The following is a 25,362-nucleotide window of genomic DNA, read 5'->3' as shown; positions in this document are numbered from 1 at the left end:
GGGCACAAAGGTTAGTTAGCAAGCTAGTTAGTGTATTTGGGACTGAAGCTTCAAGGGCTGCAGTCTGACAGATATTTAGAAAGCAGATTATCCGTTCTGCACTGATGAGCATGTTTGTGTCTATTCAGCCATCACCTGCCCCCCCCCCCCCCCCCCCCCATCACCTCTGTGTTCTCCTGTCTGCAACTGAAACAAAGTCATCAGTGCAAAAGTTTCCATCAAAGAGAAATAGGTTATGGGTTATTTCTGGAAACGTCTACAATGCTGACTCAGTGAAGCTCATTTCCACATCAGTGTTAAGACTTTTACTGTCTGGAATGGGCATGGAAAGAGCCTTTTAAAATGTTTTAAATAGTGTAGCGAAGCAAGGTAACGTCAAATGGAGAAGCCTGGTAACACGTGAGGCACTCAGAAACTTGTCAAGGCGTGTGGTATAGTGAGTGTTGAATGGTCAGAAAGAAAAAAAATCATGGGAGCATAATTAAAGACCCACTCTGATCACCTTTTGTAAAATCATTCCCACTGGTCTTTTTATTATGATTATTCTGTTTTTAGCCAAAATAAAAAAACTTTGTTATTTCCAAGGACATATTTTCTGCAGAGCGGCAGTTCATTAGAAATTCACCTTTGATTTGTGGGTGGGACTGTTGGTGTTGAACAACCCTGCTCCCTTCTCCTCCCCATTGCTGAGAACTCGGAGCAGGGAGCTTGTGGCCACCCAGAGTATTTTCTACGTCACAAATTAACTCTTTTTCAAACAAACTTTGTTCATCCGCTCTTGATTCATAAAGATTTGAATGAAGAAATACTCAGAAATACAATTTTATAGCTTAATTTTCTTTTTATATATCCTCCATTATCAGAAAAATTCCAAAGGATATGTTAAAAAAACACCAAAGCAAGATTTTCATCAAAGTGGGTCTTTAAAAGCGTGAGGGAAGGGTGTGGGAGGAGCGTTATGGTCTTTGTTAATTTAAAGAAAGAACCTCTGGTGATTGAAAGCACAATAGCATGGAGTGAAGCTGCTGAATATTTAGCGTGTCCACTGAGGCTGTGTAACCTCAGACCTGTGGGTCCTGCAGGTGAGTGTACCTAAAACGGTGAGGCGGGCTGACACTGAGTCCTGATCGATGGCAGATTTGGCCATGCACGTGTAGGTTCCTGCGTCGCCCTCATTTATGTTGGAGATGGTCAGCGAGTCCTTGTCCTTCTTCAGCCTGACAGACAGCAGTTTGTCTGTTAGTGCTGCATATGTTCATGTTTGGCGTCCTCTTCAAATCTGCACACTAGTGCACTAGTCCATCAGACATTTCTTTAAGAACTGTGTTATTGGTAGATAAGGGAGTTCAGAATTACAAGCCTTTAAGGGTTTGGCTTTAACTTTCCTTCAACAGACCTGAACACAACACAAAGATAATGTGTGGGTCCTTAAAAAGAAATGGTATCCTTCAATTCATTTACCTCCATCTCAGATCCAGGGGCTTGTCATCCTTGGTCCAGGTCACGGTGACGGGCAAGGTGGGGTCCGAATTCACTTTACAGTCAAAACGAGCCGTAGTTCCCCTAACAGCTGATTGATGCACGGGGGCTTGCACGATTCGAGTCGGTTCTGCATCACAACGTGCATATAAAGGAATAAACTCAAATTTTACTCCTGCAGGCATGTGAATGAACTATTGGCAGTCTTTTTGGTTATCTTTCCTCATCTCCAGACTTCAGGGGGACTATAAGTCTCCCTGACCCTGTATTTCTCTCACATTCTATGGACACTTAATGGTTCCAGCAGAAAGTAGTTTCCATGATTTTCTATTCCTGTCAGACTGATCCATAAAATGAGTATGAACGAATACACTGATGGGCACCAGTGAAACCACACTCCTGCCTGTGATGCCTCTATAGGCATGGAGGGGTTGTAGAATAAGCAGGGCAAGATGTCTTCAGAATCAGAGCTGAAGACCTGAACAGAAAACTTTAAAGGCCTTCAGATTTCTGTTGATGAACACAGAAGAGTGCAGAAAATAATAGGGAGCTGCAGGGCTGGCAGATCTCCTCTGATTTCCTCAACAATCACTGACAAAATGGAGGAGTTAAAGAAGAGAAATGTGAATGTGTCAAATTAGAAACATCAGTTCCTGCTTTGATTAGGTCAAAGCAGTTTTGATTGATTTCAAAAGAGCACAAGAGCCACTTTAATGAAAGGCACTTCAATGAAAAGGCATTTGTGATGATCCTTTTTTGCACACTATTTGGCACATTAAAAAAAGAGTCTGGTTCACTGTGGAGGTTTCTACGGTGAATCTCTGCCGGATGAGGGTTTTAGTTTACTTTAGGCTGATGGCTCAGAAAGAGGAAGAAATGTTACTAACTTACCTTTGACCTCCAGATGGACCTGGTTCTCTGCCTTTCCCAGCATGTTGCTTGCCACACAGGTGTAGGTTCCCTCATCCTCTCTCCGGGTCCGTTTTATCTCTAGGGAGCCATTGAGATAAGTACGGTAATGTCCACCGTCCAGCCCGCTGCCCTGTCCATTCTTGAACCTGCGCGGAAAACAAGATTCAGAGCTGAGCAGAAAACAGAGAAGCAGATGTGAAATTAGCCTCGGGCCCTCACCAGCGATGTTCAGGTAAGGGGGAGCCAAAGAAGGGACAGTCCAGGAAGGTTCGGTTGTTCTCGATGACTTGAATCAGTTGGTTTTTGGGACCGAGCATCATGGGGGAAAGGTCTGCAACAAGATCAACAGTGCTGCTCGTATCACAGAACTTCAAAATGATCAACCCTTTCTTACCACTTTAAATGTAAAACCAGAATATTATTTTTTTATATTTAACCACTATCCAGTTGACAATCGGGTTGGGGGCCAAAAATAGGTTTCTAATCCAGTGTTTTTCAACCTTTATTGAGCCACGGCACACTTTAACCTTGACAAAAATCCCGCGGCACACCAGCATCCCAAAAAAAAGAAGCAGAAATTCATGGTCTGTATTGATCGACCCCCCCCCCCCCCCCCTGCCGCAATCTCACGTGGATTTTTGTGATAATTGTGGCAGAAAAAGCAGGAAGTTGCGGCTGTTTTTTCTAAGAGATGAAATAAAAGTTAAATTAGGAAATTTAGAAACTGTTTGTTTGTTGTGGTTTCAAGACGTTTAAAAAAGTCGACTCAATATGCGCTGTCCCTTTACGCCAATGCATCATGGGAGATGTAGTGTGAAAACGGCAGAAAAAGGGCAGAAAGACGCGCGTCTCTGAGCTTCATTGTTTTGTTCACTTGTTCCACGGTCTGATACCAGTCTGATTCTGTGGAAAGCTACACCGCTAAAGACGAGCTTTAGCTGGTATTTATGTTAGAACTGAGCGACTATCAGCAGAATTAAGAACAAGGAAGTGAAGACTTTAAGCACTTCTGATTGGTCAGACTGATGACATGTGATTAAGCCTCCAAGAATGATTGGCGGAGACAAAGGGGCGGGGACTTTTCCGCAAACTGCTATAGCTGCAGGTCAATCGCGGTACCGTCATAAATATCAAAATGTCTTTAATAGAATTAAATAAACACAAAGAAAAAGTAATTTTAAGATCTTTTATATTCCTAACTACTCAGTGTTTTATCAGGGCCTGTTTGATGAACAAAGAGCTGAAATCCTGGAGATGGAACATGTTGTTAGTGCATGTGCATAATGAGGGCTATTTTCCACGGCACACCTGACCATCTCCCATGGCACACTAGTGTGCCGCGGCACACTGGTTGAAAAACACTGTTCTAATCCACAGAAAGACTTCCTTTAGAGGATCCTGCCAGACTTATGGACTAGCCCAGTTCTGATTCTGCAGCACAGCATTTCTGAAGATCATGTGACTCAGATCAGCTAAATCACGAATAAGTATGAACTTTCTTACAGCATTCCCTCATCTTCAGTTTACTAAAGCTGGTGGTCTCAAGCACAAGAACAGTACACATAGATTTGAACTTCAGTGAGCTCTAAGTCATCTGCTTCTTAACTTACACTCTTATAGAAAAAACCTTTATGTGCTTGAACTGAGCAACGATGCAGGTTAAGCCAAACATGTGGAAATGAGCTGGAGGTATCTTTGACCATACACTCTTAAACACTTGGGTTGTTTCTTCAACCCAGTTCTTGGGTTATTGATTTGGGGATATATTTTTGGGTTACTTTTTGTTTTTGGGTGGTTTCATTTTAACCCAGTTCTTGTTTGAGTTCATTTCTGAGTTAAAACAACCCAGAAAAAAGTTAGTCCCTTTTAAATCTTGGAGTTGGGTTAAAGTCAACCCAACTTGGGTTATTTTTAAATTATGGAGCTTTTAGAGTGTAAAGTCAATCTACACGTAGTAGAAGTAGGGTACAATCAGAGTCTGCCATCAGCAACGATGGAAAACTCTGTCACAAAGCTTAATACCAGCAAGTATCTTCTGAGACCTCAATAAATGTGTTAATTTGAATAAAGAGTTCCTGCTTCTCTGGTACCATCAAAAATAACTAAACCTAATATGCTAGCAAAGCTTCCACGTTGAAGTAACAGAAAGACCCTGATGCTCTTACAAATGTGTGGTCCATAAATGGACTGGGGCCATGAGCGCATATTAAACTGGTGGTTGACCCCCACCCTGCAGTGTCTCACCCAGAACGCTGACAAAGGCGTTGGCCAGCAAATAGCCGTGCTGGTTGGAGGCATTACACTGGTATACGGCGCTGCTTCCAATCTCCACTGAGCGAAAGATTATGGTGTCACCCAACATCTCCCTGTGCCGCACTGAGTTGGAGCCTGTGTTGGGGAGGAGGAGAGATAAAAAATAAACACAGAGAACCAAAGTGGCTATCAGAAAAAACAGAAGTATGAAACCAAAAGAACATGTAAGAACCTCCACCTTTCCTGCTCTAAACTAACATTCAGTCTTCAAAATGAGCTGTAACTGTCACATGATTGAGGCCTGCAGAGGCTGGTGTGAAGCTTACTTTCACTCTATTGAATGTCACTTACTGGATGTTAACACACTTGTGAAAATCCTGGAAAAACCCTTTCAGCATCATTCCTTTATGAGAACATTTCAATAAAGAGCTTTGTAAATCTCATGTTGTAAAATTATCTGTTAGTAAGAGGTGACTTGTCATTTATTCATCGCATATTTAACCAATCATCACACCATCAACATCGCATCAATGCTCGTCTGGCATCTGAAGCACAGCTCCTGCCACCCAGTAAACATGGAAAAAACATCTTCCACTGTCAATTCCTAGATTAGATTGTAAAAACCATAAGAGACAGGAGCATTAAAATCATACTTACTGCCCTCCCGAATCTTTGCTGTTTGCCCAGAGAGAGAAGAAGAGGAGAAAAGAGTAAGAAGGTTATAAAAAACATTCAGCAGTTTTGATAATTAGTTAGCCTGCTGTCAGTCTTTACTTGATTGGATATATGTGAGGAGCAGACTCTCACCTTGTGCTTTTTCATATCCTCTATTAGCTCAGTAATGAAGACATCCCCCATCCCCCAAATCCCCCATACCTTCCAAAGGCTCTCCGTCGACAAACCACTGAATGGTGGGCTTGGGCTTGCCGTTGGCTCTGCACACCAAACGGCCACCCTCGTCAGGGGCTAGAATCAGGTTAGTGGGTTTATCCAGCCAGTATGGAGCAGCTATGGGGCACATTTGAGGGGTGGTCACATAACATGTTGTCACACAAACATGTATGCCTATGTATAGAGATACAGATGCTCACCTTTCACATCCACAGAGATTGTGTGGCGTATCATGCCCACATTGTTGTTGGCGGTGCACACGTAATCCCCGGCGTCCTCCTCCGACACGCTCAGCACACGGAGCACCTTGTTGTTATTTTCAAACTTTACCTTCTTTGCTGGAAGCTCTGCCCCCTTTTTAAACCAGGTAATAGAGGGGGTGGGACTGAATAGAGACATGGAGGAAAGGCTCCAGTGAGAGAGGGGTGCTGCTGGTCTGAAAATACATCTTTAAAGGAGGGTATTTTCCTCTTTTTTTTTCTTTAGAAGCATGTAATCAGAAGAAGATTCTGCACGATTAAAAAAAAAACATGTTTTAGCCTCTTTAGAGCTGAAACATGCAAATTCTTATATGTCCGCAGTCTCACTGAGTTGAGCGGTCTGTCTGTCGTTTTGTTGGTCAGAGAACCAAATTCCAGGTTGGGAACCAAACCAAACATCCCACTTTTTTGCTTTATTTACTTCCTTTTGGATCCATCTTTAGAAAAAAAACTAACATCTCATTGCGCTTTTGCAGAAAATACCTGTCAAGCGACAATCATTCTCTCTACCTGTCAAACAAGGCTGAACTCAAACTTGTTCAGCAAAATGGAAATGGTTGTTTTGTTGAACATTTTAAATGATTCTACCAGAACAGTTTATCCTATGGCTTCATTCACCCGACACTTCCCAAGAAATCTAGAAATTTCCCTCCACTGTAATTTTAAGTTTGACCAGTTGTCAAATCTAGCTTCTTCCAGCTCTGGAGAGGTACTTCCTTCAATTAGATTGAGACACCATATACCCTTTTATCTCATCAAAACTTGATGTGAAAGCTACCATCTATGAATCACTCTTCCTTGCAAAATGCTGCAGTCCAAATGCTAATAAGGGCTATAAGTGGGAGCTAATAAACCCCTAGTGTTGCTGCCCCCTACTGGCTCCATATAAAAACTTTAGAATACATTTTGAAACTGCTTTCTGAAAGCTCACATGATTATGTTGCAGTTTAGGGCCTTGAGGTCTACTGATCAACTGGCTCTGTCTGCACTGTGCTCTAAATTCAGCACCAAAGGAGTCAGAGCCTTCATCGCACCAAAGCAATGGAACAGTCTTTCATTGCACATCAGAGATGCAGACTCTGGAACACTTTAGAACCCTGTTAGAAGAAAACCTCTCTTCATTGAGGTGCAACCATGACCTTCAGCACGGAGATTGTTTTTTTGTTTTATTTTTTGTTAATCACTTAAAGACTCTTTTCTGTCATATTGTTCATTGTTGTGTATTCCTTTGTTATTCAGTCTTTATCCTTGTGACTATCCAGTGCTTTGATCAGAAACAGCTGTGTAAAATGTGCTAAACGTGCTTTAAAAACCATCCTTTTTAAAGTTTGACTAAACTTAACCCTTTATTGTTAGAGGCCTGCAATTCATTCTTGTTAAAAGCATCTGCACTGATGCTTTGTGATGGAAGGAGAATATTAATTCTATCACCTTCACTGCTTTATCCCCACAGACAAAATAGGCCAGCTTTTTGTGTGTGGAGCCTCTAAAGAAAGACTGGAATGACCGCCAAGGAAAATACCAGTCAAAGTTCAGAGATGTGAAAGAAAAGAAAAGAATAAAAAATCCTATCTTCAGACCAGTCAAATATGGTTAAACCAGATACAAAAGTTGTACATCACTTTTCTTTAGTACCACATATTAATGTGTGTTTGAGTATGTATGCATGGGAATGTGCACCTGCCACTCACAGGCCAGCAGCGATGCATTCCAGCAACAGTTCTTGGTCTCTGAGAACCATCTTGGAGCTCTGGATCCCCGAAGGTGTCAAGAAAGAGGGTCGTGACTCAGCTACTCTCCTGCCTGTGGACAATCAAGAGGACAGGTTAGCTTGTTCACACACACACATGAATGCCCCTTACAGCATGACTCAATGGTCAACATCCTCCAGTTTACCACATTTACCCAAAGCCTTTTCTCTTGGTTTAGGTTCAGTCTGGTCATGAGAGGAAATCCAGCTGAAAGAAGGTCAGATGTCTCCCTAACAGGACCACAGCAGGGGTCACTGATCTCAATCATGGAGACACATGAAAGTCCTGCAGCATTAAAGTGCAGATGAGTTTGTCCACCTGCCAACAGGTGGGATGCTCCAAACTAGGTGCCTTAAGAAGATGAGTGTTAATTATCAGAAAAGCTGAAGCAGTAAGGGTTCTAGAGCTGAGAGGAAGCAGGGAGCATTCTGGGAAAGTGACAGGCAGTGCTAAGAAGACCCCCACCCCATCTGTGGGATGCTTTTCAGAAGCCACCTTTTTAGTTTAGCTTTTAGATACATTTTTTAATTTACCTTGTAATACTTAAAATTTTAATGTTTTGATTTTTTACATACAGTTCATAATTTTGATTCTTGTTATTTACAAAAGCATTTTAGTCTAATGTTATTTTTATTCCTCATACATTTCTTGATGGCTTTTTTTTAATTGTTTTATTTTATTCACCATATTAACTCCAGAGGTTTCTTGCTTCATTTATACATAGTTGTAAAATCTTTTTCATGTTTTCTTATATATATTTATATTGTCGGGTTTATGCATGCATGTGATTTTACTTTAGGGATGTTTTTTTTTAAGCATTCTAGTTTTAAAAAATGTCTCTGGAAATCCTCAGACCTCATGTTCTAAGGGTTGGTGAGCAGATCTGGGCCACCCTGGAAACCTTCACGCTAACATTTTCATACTGTGAGCGCTGTCACTCCCTCTGTATGGGTTTATAATCAGCTTCATCTGTGAGCTGCAGCTTATCATCCCATCAGAACCCACAGAGCCCAGAAACCAGCAGAGAGAGAACGCCGTTAAACGTTAGAGCTTCACTCAGCTAGCAGATTAGTGTTTCTGCGGTGTTACCATGGAAACAAACTACAGGGAGAAGGGGAACCAACTCACCACCGTACGGGTCAGTGGCATTGAAAGATGTGTCGTTGTAAGGCTCAGCTGCAACAACAGGTACACAACAGCAGCATAAGACTCACATGCACTGATGACACACGTGACTCACATCAGTGCACATTTGAGTCACACGGTGGAGCTGACACTCGTGCCTTCACCTGCAGGTGGCAATGTATCACCACAAAACAGGGCAGGGAGAAAACCTCTCCACTCCTTGCTTTCAGATGATCTGGGCTCATGTCTGGGTGGGGTCCACTTACTGGTCTGGACTCTGAGGCTGAAGGGGTTCTTCTGCTGGATGGTGTGTGTGAAGTTGAAGCGAGCGTTGCAGCTGTAGTCTCTCTCTGCATCCTGGAGGTGAACATTGGAGAAGTACAGGTCTCCGTTCTGACCCATGGACACCCTTTCATTCTGCGGGATTGGATTCATATCTGGTGGATGCAGAGTGGGGACAGAGAAGAGAACATTTTATTTGCACACGGCAGGAACCAACAGGGTTCTCATCAGAGTTTAGTAAGAGGTGTATATTAGGTGTGAGGTGAGCTACATCACACTACCATACAAACAGACTGACACAGTAATATGTCTGATAGGTAGGACGACCTCAAACTTGATGAAGAGGGTTAGGATTTTCATTCTGCTTTTGCATTTAAAAGAGCTGTATGACTAGGGTGCCTATTGCCTGCCTTAATGTGAACTGTACCCTGAGCATACCTGACGGATTGGGGGTATGCACCTTTTTAAGATTTTTGTCTAAATTGGTATTCCTAAACTCATGTGCATGGTGTGCACCAAGCCCTTAACATTTTATTCCAAAATTTACATCAGACCTAGAGGTATCAAATGCTGCTGATCTTCAAACTGCCTCTAGAGCGCTGGTTTTAGAAGGGTGCAAATCGCTTTCTTAAATATTCTAAAAACTTTACTCCCAAATAAACATAGGTGTCAAAATCATATTTCATGTTTTTTTTAATTTACCATTAATAGCAACTGTGTGTGTTTATTTCTGGATTTAAAATGTATGTTTTTATTTGATTAGAGCTCATATTTACACAATACACAGCCGTGGTGTAGAGGTAGAGGCGGTGGACCTATGATCAGAAGATCGCAGGTTCGGTTCCCACCTTGCCTGCCCCTGTGTCTAAGTGTCCTTGGGCAAGACACTAAACCTTGCACTGCTCCTGGTGGTTATAGGTTGACCCAAGTGTTCGGCAGCGGAGCCACCTTCAGTGTGTGAATGTGTGTGTGCACGGGTGAATGGGATTGTGACTGTAAAGCCTTCAAGGAAGCAAGAAAAGTGCTATACAACTACATACCATTTACCATTTTAGTTGCATATTTAATGGTATTTTATTTCATCTATGGTCAGGTAAACATCAGATTGCTATGTGATGTTTTCAGTGTCGAGTTGCATACTGCTAATAGTACTAGCATCGCATAGCATTAGCAAAGCTTGAAAAGCTACAGATGCGGTCAAGTTGGGGTTGGGGGCAGAGTGGACCCATGGGTGAACCCAACAAAACATCCACCTTAGCTGTTCTGTCCAATTGGCCATTATCAGAATGCAAGGAAGAAATATTCATGTGGTGAGGTTTAGTGTCTAAGTGACGGTTGGTTGTTGCTCACTGCTGTCCATCCAAAAGATCTGGGGAGGGGGCAGGCCTGGAGGAGGGTTGCAGGGCAGAATCAGCGGGGAACCCTCAGTCACCACCCTAGGCTCCAAAATCTCTTTGGGCCACAGAGGAGCCTCTGAAAGATTAGATATAAAAGGAGGAAGATGAGAAGGACAAAGGAAGAGAAAAAGGATGGTGGGAAAAACTGAAAAATACATCCAGCTTAGTCATCAAAATCCTATCAGGCTGTGAGATGTTTCTGATCTGTAATGCTGATACTTTAGATAAGGACAACTGTAATCTGATTCTTCAAATGAGGCACAGAAACCCTCCTAAAGTTTGCTGGTTCTTCTGAACTTTACTGTCAATTATATTTTGTGTTTGTTATTTCTGAGAAAATGCATAATTGTTGTTGTGTGACATATCAGAAAGCATCTCTGTCCTTACTGGAAACCCGCAGCAGGATCTTGTTGGACATAGCTACTCCGTGGTCATTACTGGCAAAGCACTGGTACTCCCCCTCGTAGTCCTCAGGTCTTTCCCCAGGCCGGAACCCAATTTTTAAGGTCCCAGAGTGTTTTTGCATGGTCACCCGAGGATCATTCCCAAAGTTGAAAAACTTCCCATTTTTTCTCCAAAGGAACCTGGATTGATGAAGTCAGAGTTAGACCTGTGACCTCTAGGAGGGAAGCTGAAGACAAGCAAACACACACATGGATGAAGATGGACCAAGCCAGGATTTATGGGTCTGCAGAGCTAGGTGATCATTACTGGACCTTCATTTATCATCTGATCTGGTTTGTGAACACTTTTAGAGATTAGCACTTAATCTAAATTTCACTGTGGTGTAGAGGAAGAGACCTCTGATCAAAAGATCAGTTTGTCAGGGTCCAGATGAAGAAGGGATGCTGCCTCTGAGGGGGGTGTTAGTTTCAACCAAGAGCGGACTCTGAGGAGGCAAATCTATGAAGAACAGAAGCTTTTTAAATGCCACTCCCATCTGTGACTGAGCTGAAGTTGGGCTTGGGGATGGTCAGGGCTCATTGGGAGCTGACATCTGACAGCAAGACAAGGAGGTCCATGTTTGCTGATGCATCATGAACGCGAACGCCCCCTGTCCTGGATTTGGTGCATGCAGCACTGAAGGCCTCATTGTGCACTCATGTTAATGGGTGTATGCAGGAGTCAGCGTGCATGGGCATGTGTGTCTGACGTAAGGCAGCCCAAAACAAATCAGCACTGTTCTGGAAACTGCTGACATCACTATACCCCCCCCCCCCCCCCCTCCACACACACACACGGGACAATCTGAGTGGCGTTTAAAAACATCAGTACAGATAATTCAACAACTGTCATGCCCAAGCCCTCACTATCTGGCACCTGGGGAATATACCAAAACTGGGTGAGGCAAACATACTTTAGCTGTAGTTAAGCTGCACCATCTGATCACATACTTCAATGGTTTTTCCCAATTTTCCGAAAAACTCTGAAGAATGTTTGGATCATCATAGAACATCTCTACTTCCCACAGCCAAAGACTTGTGTGCGTGTGTGTGGGGGAGTGTGGGTGGGTGTTTGAGTGCATGTGTGAGGCTTACGTTGGGGTTGGGTTGCCCTTGGCCTCACACTCGATGATGATGTTATCTCTGGGGTCCACAATGTAGTCCTTCACTGACTGTTTAATAATGGTGGGGGGCTGCTTCACTGTGGACACAAGCGCACTCTCATTAGTAGACAGACACATTCCCATTAAAACACCCACACACTCATTAACAGAAACACAACACTCTTGCATTCCCAAAAACAAAGAAATGTATTAACCTACACAAATACATTAACATACATACACATAAACATGCACACACACACACACGTGCATGTACACACTCAATAACATATGCAAAATGAGATTTAGATTATTTTACACAAAAACATACACAAATAAATTAACACACATTCATATTACTATACACACATCGATGCACACGCATAGACAATAACACACATACACTGCAACAAACATTTATATTAACCTACACAAATACACAAGCATATCTACATTACACAAACACATGAAAAAAGCAACACAATAACGCACATTCATATCAACAGATATTTACACAGACACACAAATACATTAATACACAAACTTATCTACATTACTACACACACACATTTACACACATATATTAATGCACGAACAATCAAATGATTACACACTTTGACACAAACATAAATCCATTACATGAACAGACTAATCATTGTGATGTTCTGAGAGCTCTTCTGAACATGAGCCCATCCACCATCCGGACTCGGAGTTCCTCAGGAAGAGATGTGGGTGAGAGAATGCCTTCTCTCCCACATTATATCTCTACATCACTTGTGCACACCAACGTGCACTCATTCAGCTCTGTCTGGGTTCTTTCCTGAGTTTGAAGGACCTTCATAAAGCACAGGTTTTTTCTTCTAACCCTTTAAAGAAAGGAAACCATCTGCTGGCCTATGTGACCTCTGCACCTTTCTCCTGCAGGGCTTTTTTAAGGGGCGGGGCAAATCCAACAGCTGCTCAGTTAGAATGGATCAATTAAGCTCAAAGACAGGAAACACTTCAGGAGGACTACTTTCAGCAGCAGATCAATACACATGCAGCTGTCTGACTAGCATTTCTGCTCATCATCTGAGTTTGCTTCAGTGACAGAAAAGAAAATTAAGCTCTCTACCTCCCCAGCTGTGCTTTCTCTGCCCCCCACGCAGCAAAAACATTTTTCTGCCTTTGAGCTTTTCTTGCTCACAGAGCCCCGTAGGGCTTTAAATGTGACATTGAAAAACACAAGCATGAGCATGATTGTAAATGCTCTGCAGAGGACCTTCTTCTTATAAGGAAACCTAAACGTGCAGCCACGTGCAGAACCCGCAGTTCTGAGTCCAACAGCAAATGATGTTCCCGTATGCACAAAGCTATCAGCCATGACTACACACCGTTGATTTTTTGGTTTAGATTCAGTTTTTCTTTCACACACAGCAGTCTTAAAAGAGAATCAAAGACTGATAAAACACCTGGAACAATCTTGTTTCAAAAACTGCTCATTTGGAGGTCTACTCCCCGACAAAAGTCTACTATCACACCAAAGTGTACCAGAGTTTTCCATGATCAGGTTTTTATTTTATTGCTTTTTGGTTTGTTCCAAACAGGAGTTCAGGTGAGCTTCCAAAGGGACTATCAAAAGAAACCATCTCCAGATTTAAGTAGAACACAACCTGTCAGAGGCCTGCTCTGTTTCTGTCACCTGAAAACTGACAAAAGCATAAAATGTGTTTGAGGAAAGACTTACACTTCTGCTGAATCGTTGCTATTAGTCCAAAGTGCAGGAGACAGCAGCAGAAAGAAAGAAGACAGAGTGTGAGCTGGTTAATAATATTAGAAACACCTTGAAAAGACTTCTGCTGGGTTTATTAGCTATAGGGTCAAAACTCGTAATTCACTCACATCAGCTTTGAGTGTTAAAATCTCAAAGCTGATGTGAGAAAGTGTTACTATCTGCTTCTCTCTAAAGATTGCATAAAGGGCTTGACCGCAGTGACATAACATGTACCTGGAGAAAAGGCCCTCACCTTACACAGCCAAAACAATGAAAGTGTACAAAGTCCAGACAGATATTTGTATTTTTATTATTTAAAATGTTATTTGGAAGGAAGAAGTTCTTTATTGTTAAACTGAAGGTGAAACTGCTCATGTAAGTTATCAAACAGGTCAGCATGTTGTTAAGAGGGTAACTAAATCAATCATTTGTTAAATAAATGGGAGTTAATTCAAATGACATTTTGTTTTAAAATGTCAGGTTAGATGGAGCTTAAATTTATAACATACAAGTTTTCTTGAGATATCCGATTTTTCAGGTGGCATTTAGACAGGATAGGCTGATGTCCTTTATCCTATAAAGGCAGCTGTCCGACATTTAAATATCGTATTATCACATCAAAATGTACCCAAAAAAGCAGATTCTTCACAGCATGAATTCACCTTAATCCATAATATCTCACAGTTATACATCTGTGCAAGTGTAAACGAAATATTTACGTGTATCCAAGACAACCACAGATTTTTCCAAACTATGCACCAACAACAGTAACTTGTTTAACTTCAAAGCATTTTATGTCACACAGCAGCAAAGCTAATTCTGAAAAAGTAGCTGATTTTTGTGGTCATGTGAACAGGTTTTCAATCTGAAAGAAAGATTCTGTCAATTAGGGCAACTGGATTTGAAAAAAAAAATTTTAAGATGATTTTTTAACAAGGTTCTTAATAAATTATATTCGCATGTATTTGTACGAGAATGTGTGCCCTAGCTACCCCACCTTGGTGGGACACAGCCTGGGTATATAAATAGATTTAGATAGATAGATTCCATATGGGTGCTGCAGGTTTTTGGGTTGTCCGGGCAGGACTAGCCACGTGTTAAAGGCAGCGCACGCGTGTCTTGCAGTTCCCTTGAGGCTCATATGGACACCTCAAGGAATGTCATGAAAGTAGAGCATACCATTGTCACGTGTGTGGTAAGTGAATTGTGAATTCTTTGAAAGGATAACGCAAGCTACACACAGTTACGTGGGAGACTCTCTTATGAAGACTTTACGTCACACTCTAGTGCTTATTGAGGTGTGCGCACTGGCCCCTTACTGATTGCGTGAAAATGCTGCACACACGGGGTGTGCACATGATACGCAAGTGCCTGTAGGATGCATGTAGGTTGCCCACACAAATTAAGCTCTGATTGTGTAATTTACTACTTTCTGAAAGGACTCCTTGCGCAGTGGGCAGGATCTGGGGAGGTGGAAAAAATGAAAAATGTGTAGGATACACCTGCAACCAACCCCTTACTTACCCTTACATGTTGTCCAAGTATTTGCTACGACCTGTCACCTGCACCATGCCCATAAAAAATGTGCATACATATTTTCTCTCTGCAGGCTCACAGAGTGGTCTACAATATTAAAATTTCGTACAGCTTTTGCCCATTTTTTGGCCACACCCACCCCGTATCCATTCGTAAAGGCAGTTGTGACTAAGGCTTTATCTGAAGAACAGAAACCTGTAATGACATCTATGGATAAGTTCATTTCATTTCAGAATGGTTAAGCTTCATAACCTTTTTGTTCTGCTGCCCCACACCCCTTCACACAAACAAAACAGGGCCCGGGTTACAAAACATCCTCTGGGATTATATGAAATATTGACGCGGACATAACAGAATCCATAAACATCAATCATTTTTGAAAGGTGGCGTAGAAAGAAAAAGGCTTAATAGATCTTTATGCCATCGTGAAACCCAGAGTGTTTCTGCAGTAATAACAGCGGTTTACGGTTTATGGTTTACGATTTACGGTTGTGGTGCTTTACTGAAGTCCTCTGTTATTTGTTACGATTATTTGTGTTTGACAGATATCTATGAAAATTATTTCAGGACTCACCTTCTATAATGACCAATTAAATTTGTAACTTTGCCATAAATTTGCTGTTAAAAAAATATTTCCTGTATTTCCTCTGCAGCCTGAAGAAAGTGCCATTCGACCTAACCAAAGAGTCTGTCTTTAGTCTAAACGTTTTTGAACTCAGATCAAGTTCTGCAGCAAAAGTCAGGATCAAAGCTTCATCAATGAGCACATCAATGAGCACATCACATCACATCATCATCATTTTATAAAATGATTGGGGGCTGAGGCAGCAAAAAGTTCAGCCCAGATTCGAACCAAAAGCCCGAAGCATGGCTTTCAGGGGCTAACAGGGATGCAGAGGACTTACGATCAAGAGGAACTTCAATGGGTCCTGCTTCCTGCCACAGCAGCAGGAATAACACGGGCGTCAGGGCCACATGCACCCCCTGCCCCAACATGTCTCTCTGTCCTTTTGGTTGCTCTGGATCTTCAGCTCTGTGATGGTTGTCCTGACACCTGTGGGGAGGTCTGGGAGAAAACAGAAGGAACAAAGTCAGACAGAAAAAGAGCAGCAGTTAGGAGGGAGGTCTGTAAAAGAGTCCCGGCAGAACAGCATATTCATGACTGACTAACATTCGCATTCCTGAAAGAGGAAAAGCTTTGTGGTTCTGGTTCTAAATAAAGATCTGAGCTTCATCTTTTCACAAACCGAACCTCATCTTAAGGTCTGTATGCGGACGTTCTGCTCAGTGGTGACACCTGAGAAGAGTAACCTTCATTACACTGCTTTCTGTCACCTTCATCAAATCATCGTCAGCAAGAGAGGAAAGAGCGTCATGTGACAAGTTAATCTGTGGGTGGGGTCAGCTGTTGGTCCAAAGGAGGTTCTGAGACTCCAAAAAACCCAAGGTTGATTAAGTCAGTCACTTTGCACCAGAATGTCTGTTTTAGTCAGTGTAATGTATTTAATTTGATTTCATTTATTAGAGTTCATTTTAATAAACTCATCCACAGCAAAGCTTGTGATGAAAGCATTCTGCGATGTCTTTGAATTACGATTATGTCATTTTAAGCCAAAATCATATAAACCTGCATCGTTGTCTTGGATGTTTCTGTAAAGTGGTAGTAGTTCATTAGAAATGTGCCTCAGAGTTGTGGGGGGCCAGTTGGCATGGGGAAATCCCACCCTCATTTCCCATCATCCACCTGTTTACACGCTCCCCCACTATCTCACACTGCCTTACAACCTCAACTTAACATTATGGGTGCAGAAAAATGGCTATCCAGCCGTACAGTTTTTGAGCCAGACGAGGAAAACAAAGACGTACAGGAATCTATTTGTCTGCAAGTGGATGAATTAAAAAAAACACAATTTTCATCTCAGTGGGTTTTTAAATGGTAATTTTAGAGAGCAGGGCAGCTTCCTGTTCCCCCATGAGTTCAGAGTGGGGGAAGGAAGAGTGATAGGATGGGGGGCTTCTTGTTACATGGCTGCAGCTCTTTCTCCCATGGGGAGTTGAAACCCAGTGCTGGCTGGCACAAGGTGCCAACAAATGAGAACATTCACACTATGCTTGGATGCAGATGCAGGGGGGGGTACGGGGGGGGGGGGGGGGCACCCTCACACATGCACACATGGGAGTGAAAGCACATAACCGTCCTGCTGCACTGATTCTGTTCACACTAAATGAGATCCACAACCAGAATGAGAGCGGAGAAACTTGATCTGAATTGTAAATTTTACCCCCACAAGAAAAGAGAGACTGTGAGATGGGGGGGGGGGGGGGGGGGGGGGCAGAGCTTTGAAATAGGTCAGTCTGTGAAACCTCTGGATGCTCTCAAAGATGATGATGGGAGGGTGAAACAAGTAAAAAGGAGCTTTATGGATCCTAAACCTGACGTATGGTGGTTTCTTATAGATGAAGTCTTTTATTATAGAAAAATAAAACAAATTGTGTATTTTAGACCCCGCCCCACTCAGCTTAAAATGCAGGGACCCTATGAAGCAGATATGTGTAGGATTATGCACTCTTTGTATGTGTGTATTACAATCTCTGAGAGCAGAGAAAAATATGAAAAAGAAAATTCTACCCCCACACACCCACTTTAGCAACCTCCCCAGAACAGAGGACTCCCTCCAATGTTTTACTCAGCTCGGCTTTTTCTGCTCCTGCCAGAATCGTATCCATCGATTATGATCCACAGAAACCAGGTTGAAGCTCCAGGCTGCTTCATGAAAACCGTCTGAGAAGCCTCTGCAGCTCCACAGAACCCAAGGGATCAGACCCCAAAGTTTTATGAGGACAGATGTGAGTTCATTCCCTCATGTCCTCAACTTTCAGGTCAAAATCCCTCAAAAAAGTGTGGCCCCAGAGAACCCCAAATTCTAATCAGGGACATACTATAAAAACTTTGTTACCATGGTGACAAACCACTATAGTGCCTCATAAATAGATAAAAAATAGATACATTTGACCCACTTTTTTTCATTTTGTCATGTAGAGGCCTTTCCTTTCTCAATAGCGAGAGCCAAGCTATAGAACCACAAATGAAGGCAGTTGTGAAGAATACAGTAAAAACAACACCTACAGGGACAAGTCATGCTCAGACACCGACAGTGGTTTGACTCTGGCAGAAGCTTCAGCAGTGGCATTTTTTTTAAATCCTTTTACAAATGAATGGAGGTCTGGAGCTGAGGATAAGACATCTTTGCTACATCCAGAGAGTCAGAGAACACTGAAGCTACAAGCACAGACATAGACGTGCATGTGCACAGTGGAGAACATCTGTCAATTCCTGAAGATTCATTTTCATCAGAAACAGTAACTTTGCCATGATCTGAGATCATTTTTGTCACAAATTTACGCAAATAAGAGGTTTAACTCATTTGCAAAGCACAGAGATAATTCTATGCAGGCTCAGACTAACAGGGGAAAGGGACTTTGACAGCAGACCAGCTCTGCACAGAGAAACACCTGAGCACACACACAAGGTGACCCACAGGCTCACAAACACATAATGAGGTCAGCTGCTTCAGTACAAACTCAAGCGACCCTCATCACACCGGAACACAGCCTGTGCAGGCAGACATGCAGGCGGCGTTACTAATGTGCACATAACCACACAGCTGCACTGTTGTGTGTCAGGTGTTAGCGTGCATTAAGCGACAACTGCAGATTTATAATTGACTGAAGGATAGATGAACAGATACTGACACCTTCCTGTTCGGAACAGACCAAAGACTGAATTCAAATCCAGGTTTCTCAAAAATTTCATTCAATTTGTGGCTGACAGGGTGATAGTTGTGTTCATCTCTTTAACACCTGTTTGTTTGTTTTTGAACAGAGTAGGATTGAGTGATGTCATATCCTCCCTTGATGGCCTAGACCACACATCTGAAGAACTCTCCTCCAATCAGCTCTATAGACACTGCTGGCCTATATGACCTAACCTTCATCCACCTGTTCTGCAGTCACGCGAACACCCTCTCTCTAGAAACCGCCGTTTTCTCTGTGCAGCAGGTGCCTCCTGCCCACCCCCACACTCGCCAACAAAAGGCTCAAACTACAGCCTATCAGCCATCACACCTGCTGAGGCCGGCACAAATGGATGAGAGCAGACCGGCTCAGCTCATATTCAGTGATGGCCTTCCAGCCAAGGCCACACCTTGTGTCAAACACTAGAGCTGCAAACCCGACCACCCCCCCTTTACAGACCTGCTGTCTGTAATTAATCAGAACAGCATGCTGCTATAATCCAGAACAGCAGATGGCTGTAACATAGACACACCTTCACAGCCCTTCACCCTGAAGCAGCAGGCAGGGCCCGATGGCCGGTCGTCAAATTCCCAAAGCTGGACTCCTGGGGCCTGTTTCACAAAGGAGGTTCAACCAACTCTGAGGTCAAACCTGAACTCTGAGTTGGTCAATCGAGAGATTGACAACTCTGAGTTTTCAGTTTCAGAGCAGCTGATCCGCGTTAGATCAATCAACTCTGAGTGGACTGATTCGGAGGTGAGCGTGCGCACCGCGTCTATAAGAAGCCATTATCAATGGAGCGCAGATATCACGAGTCACCATGGCAACCGTGAAAACAAAGAGGTCTGCGTATTTTTCGCCAGCTGAACTTGACGTGCTGCTGCAGAGTTGCAGTGAATATGAGAACATATTCCAGAAGAAAAGCAACACCGCTGCATCTGCAAAACAGAGACAGTTAGCGTGGAAAACATAGCTGCTCAAGTTAATGCCTAAGTTTGCATTTAAATCATTGTTATAAATATTGACTGTAATAACTTTTTAAATAGCGTAAGGTGTGAAATAAAAAATGGTGATATTTAGGTGTACTTTTGAAGTGTTATTCCTGGTGTAAATGCATGAAATGCTGCATAGTGTACAGAACCAATCTGGGGGAAAATGCATTTAACGTCGGTAATGTTTAGAGGACTTTTTTGTTAACCTTCCCCTCTAGCAAACGTTGGTCATTTTAATATTAATACATGCAATTGTGTTTTTAAAAGTGAACTTTTGTCTACTGTTGAACCTTTCGCTGCGCAAAGACTTCCTTCTTTTCTCTCGTCTTTCCGACCGTGCGTGGTCAAAAGCGCAGGGGAGATTTCCTTCAGGGCTGAAGGGAATTCTCCTTCGGGGTTCACTTCCCGTTGGAAACCCTCAACCTCCAGAGCGGAATAAGAATGACTCCAAAACAGTTATTCTGGGAATGACACCTTCTCCGTCCTCCTCATCCGTGCTCACCCCCCCCCCCCCCCATCTGCACCTGCAATCGCCCCTCCCCTTGTCTCTCGTGGATTGCACCCCGCTCAGCACACACACGCTGCAACACTACCCCTGTATTGATCAAGTGGTATAGGTTTATATGGGATTAAGAAAGTAAGCAGTGCTAGAAAATTGTGTTTCCAAAAAGTAATTGTTACATTAATCTAATTCAATGTCCCTGATTTCATTTTCATGTAGATGCAATCCTGCAGGAATTAAAAGAAACATGGCAGCAGCTAAAAATGAAGTATAAAAACATAATTCAATCAGGTCAAATGTGAGCATGTCATGGATGTAGGCTTTGTTGACAATATTTGACATATGAAACATCTACATAGCAAGACCTAATGTTGTTTTCATTTTGTATATGTAATTGACTGCAACGAAAAACGGTAACGCTCAAACAAAAACGTATGGGGTAATGACAAAACATCGAGTCGAGGTCTCAAAATCCTCGTACGACGTAAATGTAATTCTCTACGAATTAATGCAGCCTCCTCATCTATTGGGTCCTCCAAAAAAGGACAAGCCATTCTTGTCACTTAGATCGCGTGACGGAAATGTGGGCAATTAAGGTTGAAGCCAAATATAGTGCTTCGTCTTTAAAAAGGGGAGGGGACCGGCAAAAACTTCGAGTTTGGAGAATAAAACCTGCTCCCGACCAGGTTAGGTTCACAGCATAAGTAACCATGGATACTGACTCCGAGTAAAAGTTAACTCTCTTTCAGAAACGGGTTTGACTTACTCTGCTTTCTCTGGTTTGACAAACCTCCGATTCTGAAACGGAAAACCCAGGGTTTCCCTGATTTCCGGGTTTATGAACTCAGAGTTTACACTTAACCTCCTTTGTGAAACAGGCCCCTGTTCTTAGTCTGATCCATGTTTAGCAACAAGACAGCACATGGATGAGCCACTAGGGTAAAGGAGAGACTAGAGACTTCAGTTGGGGCACACTGAAGGTGTTTAGGACAGCAGATCAGGCATTTTATTTCAACTAACATAACTTTTCACAGATAGCTTACTTCAGTTGCCCTGGAGACAAGATGCATTTTGATATATTTTAACTATAATGTACGCTAAAGTACGGGTTTCTTCCTCCTGCTGTGCTCCTCAAAGTTAAAAAATCTGAGGAGACAAGAAAGAAGTGGCTGAAGAAGACAGAGGCTGAGTCCCGTCAGAAACTAGTAAATGCACAAATCAGAAATCCTAATTAAATGACTCATTTACAAATGGAAGCTTTGATTCTGAAATATTTAAATCTTTTCATAATTTTCTCCAGATTTGAGAGGCTTTTCCTTTAAAAATGAAGTGTTCTTTTTACCGCACATAAAACCCATTAAACCCACCAGGATGATCTTATCTGGGCTGCAATTTCATCAGTTCAAGTTGATGTGAAACAAGAGATTTTTCCGCCTAACCCATTTAGAACAATAAACTGCCGAAGACATTAGTACACCAAAAAACTTCCATGGAAACAGAAATAATAGCAAGAACATCTCTGTAATTTATTGAATCACCATCTGTGACAATGCAGATGCAGACAAAATCATTCACAGACCTTCAGATTTGCCCAAACAATGTAGAATGATTTGAAAGTGCTAAATAAAGGGGATGCTTTTGTGTAATCAGAGTAAGGAACAATAGAAGCACAATTCAGATAAAAATGAGGCTCTTTTGTTGCTCTCGTCTTGCCACACCACAGCAGACACAACACATACTCACAGACAAACACACTGCCCCGAGACCGTCTGCAGTGCCATTCCAACTGCATGTTTGCACTTTCAAAGAGCTCGCCTACTGCTGCCCTCAGGATCACAGGATGCCCTTCCTCATTTCAACCGTTCTCCTCTTCGTTTCTGCTGCTCTCATACAACTGTGCAGACGCACAATCTAAGAAAAAACAACCTGCAGCAGTCTTGAAAAGCCTCTCTGAATATATGCGTTACACACAAAATGTATCTGTGATCTGCAACTGCACAATGCGTCTGCACTCAGCAGCAGCTTTGTCTGTAGCAGCAGAAAAATGTTCACACTAATCCAATATTGCTGTGCGTGCTCACATTCACACATACACATTTTTACACTATAGAGACATTCTGTTCTATGAAAGGCTTCATTAAAATGTCCTCCTCTGTTTTGACACTTCATCTGCTTCTTCCTCTCAGACTGAAGGAATCTACATTTCTGAAAGCCAGGTCAGAGTCTGACATCTGTCTGTTTTATGTTCATAAGGTACCGTATTTAGTTCCAGAGGCTAGAACAAATTCCTTATCTTTATCTCTGCCTGCTGATACTGAACATTATGACTGCAGGATGACATACTTAGAACATCTGGAGAAAGTGCTAAAGTGGGTTAAGTGGAGTGCCAGAGGCCACAGCAGCAGTATGCCCTACTTCAGGAGACTGTACACATGAGGCCACTTCACAGCTTCCACTGCAGCACAAAACTTAATGCTGCAGCGCTTCACTTTACAGTATCTGCTGCTGCATAAAAAACTTAATGCTGCAGCGCTTCACTTTACATCTTCTGCTGCAGGTTTGGTGCTGCAGCACTGAATTTTACAGTTTCTGCTGCAGCAATTTGCTACTTCTGTTACAGCATTTTACAGTTTCTGGTGCAGCAGTTTATTGCTTCTGCTGCAGCACTTTACAATTTGTGCTGTTACAATTTACTGCTTCTGCACTGTGCTTTACAGTTTGTGCTGCAGCACTTTACTGTTTTATGCTGCTGCACTTTACTGTTTCTGCTGCAGCAATTCACTGCTTCAGCTGCAGTACTGCACTTAATTATTTCTGCTGCATGACATCACAGCTTCAGTTGCAGTGCTGAACTTCATCATTCCCGCTGAAGCTCTCTTTCACAGCTACTGCAGAAGGAGCTTACTGTTTCTGCTGGAATGCTTCACTTTGGAGAATCTACTGCAGCACTTTCTGCAGCAGCACTTCACTTTACAGCTTCAGTTGCAGTGCTGAACTTTACTTTTTTTGCTTAAGCCGTCCTTCACAGCTAGTGCTGGAGCAGTTTTCCTTTTCTGCAGGATGGCTGCACTTTGCAGAGTCTACTGCAGCACTATACTGTACTGTTTTACATTTCACAGTTTCTGTGTTTCTGTATGGAGATGTTCCACTAAAATGACAATATCCAACCATCCATTTTCTGAACCAAATACATCCTTTTTGGGGTCACAGATTCCTGAAGCCTATCCCAGCTACTGTTTGGTAAAGACGGGATACACCCTGGACAAATCGCCAGTCAGTTGCAGAGCCACAAACTAACATTCACACCTAGGGACAATGCAGAGTGATCAACTGACCTATAATGTTTTTGATGGAGGAAGATGGAGTTCCTAAAAAAAACCCGCAGGTGGGATGGGACACATGGAATTCAAACAAGGGCACTATTAGGCGAGAGCGCTAGCCACTGTGCCACAGGGTATCCCAAAAAACATCATCCTTAAAATCAAAGCTTTCTTAACTGCATGCAAAGCATTATACAGTTTCTACTACACCAACCACTGCACTATAGGAAGACAGCTGGTCGTCCTGTAGCCATGATGCTTTTCATTTCCGAGGTGAGCAGATTTTCTACACCTGTCCTGGAAATGATTGAAATCATCTTCATCAAATTCTGTCACTTTGGTTTTTGTCTCATTTGTGATTTCCAGAATAGAAACTACATTTTGTCTTCGTTCCTTGGATCAGGTGCTCTCAATCAAAGTCCCTTTACATTTGTTTTTTTATGTGTGTGTTTGTGTGTGTGTTAGATGACCTTTTGTGGAAAACATCATCTTATGTGCAGAAGAGGGTGAAATTTAGTTAAATTTATGCAGTCACATTTATTTAGGTAACTTTTGCTAAAAACGATTCTTATCAGAATAGTTGTTTAGCACCCTGTTTTCATTTTATTTTTTTCAAACAAATATAGGATAATAAAACACTACTCTTATTTTGGGCTGTAACTGTCCTGCAAGATTTTTTAATTTGAAATGTTTGTTTTTTCCCCCACCTTCGCCCACAAGTGGCCGGGATAGGCTCCGGCAGCCCCGTGACCCCGAAAGGGAAAAACGGTTACGAAAATAAATGAATGAATGAATGAATTAATGAAATGTTTGTTTTATTTTAGGGATTCACAACAACGTGGTATTGGCAGATAACTTTATTAAAAGGTACACATGGGCCTGGATCTGTGTAGTAATACATTAACAGTAAACCACGCTGAAGGCATCAATCTATCTCCAACAAACTTGAACAATGTTGGAACATGGATGGATGTTGAAATCACATGAGAACCTCTTTTCTGTAACATTTTTTCACCTGTACACGAAACTAAGGCTGAATTTCTGTATTTTACCAATAGAACCAAAAGTGTTTTAGCCCACCAAATACACTAAATAAGAGAAATTTCCTTTATCCACTCATTTAAACTTTTATTTCAGCATCTACCAATAGGTGTTTACGGTGGCCCTGAAGTGCAAATCATTCAACAAATAACTCGATACAAAAACATTTTAAAGATCACAACGTCAATTTAAAAAGCAGTGTTAGTGATTTGTTGAATGATTTGAACTTCGGGGCCACCGTAGGTGTTAGACTACAAACCACACAAGTTTCTTTTGTCACACCAAACTGGAGTACTTTTGTCATTACAGCTTTAGTCTTGCTTCACTTTTACTTCTGAGTAATATTTTTTGAAGTAGCAATACTTTTATCTATATTATTTTAAAAATACATATTATTTTTGGACACTCTGCTTACATGTGACTTGAGGTTAGTTTAGTGCGTGTAATGAAAAACTTTTATTTGAGGCATGCACCAATATGGAGGATGATATTGATATCGACATGGAGGCCTGTGACATGAACAACAG

General features: G+C 42.1%; 1 protein-coding gene across 25 annotated transcripts in view; it reads right to left on the bottom strand.

The window, feature by feature from the left end:
* nfasca (neurofascin homolog (chicken) a) overlaps positions 1-25,362 on the bottom strand; it is an 82,070-nt gene that overhangs the window by 26,227 nt on the left and 30,481 nt on the right. For 18 of the 25 annotated variants that reach the window (XR_002290261.3, XR_013656195.1, XM_078948040.1 and 15 more), the window contains exons 3-18: positions 16,091-16,251; positions 13,623-13,640; positions 11,889-11,994; positions 10,738-10,934; positions 10,304-10,426; positions 8,938-9,108; positions 8,675-8,722; positions 7,487-7,598; positions 5,736-5,920; positions 5,521-5,652; positions 5,302-5,319; positions 4,636-4,779; positions 2,611-2,722; positions 2,371-2,537; positions 1,462-1,609; positions 1,093-1,217 (exon numbers count right to left, since the gene is read on the bottom strand). Coding sequence is in view for 23 of the 25 variants with exons in the window: in XM_078948040.1 (XP_078804166.1) it covers positions 1,093-1,217; positions 1,462-1,609; positions 2,371-2,537; positions 2,611-2,722; positions 4,636-4,779; positions 5,302-5,319; positions 5,521-5,652; positions 5,736-5,920; positions 7,487-7,598; positions 8,675-8,722; positions 8,938-9,108; positions 10,304-10,426; positions 10,738-10,934; positions 11,889-11,994; positions 13,623-13,640; positions 16,091-16,181 (1,897 nt within the window). In the remaining 2 variants the exon portion in view is untranslated. Of the gene's footprint in view, positions 1-1,092; positions 1,218-1,461; positions 1,610-2,370; positions 2,538-2,610; positions 2,723-4,635; positions 4,780-5,301; positions 5,320-5,520; positions 5,653-5,735; positions 5,921-7,475; positions 7,599-8,674; positions 8,723-8,937; positions 9,109-10,303; positions 10,427-10,737; positions 10,935-11,888; positions 11,995-13,622; positions 13,641-16,090; positions 16,252-25,362 lie in introns of those variants that run through there. The other 7 variants (XM_078948047.1, XM_078948046.1, XM_078948042.1 and 4 more) reach the window with 5 other exon arrangements.

Source organism: Oryzias latipes, chromosome 5, assembly GCF_053564925.1.
Source record: "Oryzias latipes strain Hd-rR chromosome 5, Olatipes_Hd-rR_3.1".
Lineage (NCBI taxonomy): Eukaryota > Metazoa > Chordata > Actinopteri > Beloniformes > Adrianichthyidae > Oryzias > Oryzias latipes.
This window is presented reverse-complemented; position numbering and strand designations above follow the sequence as displayed.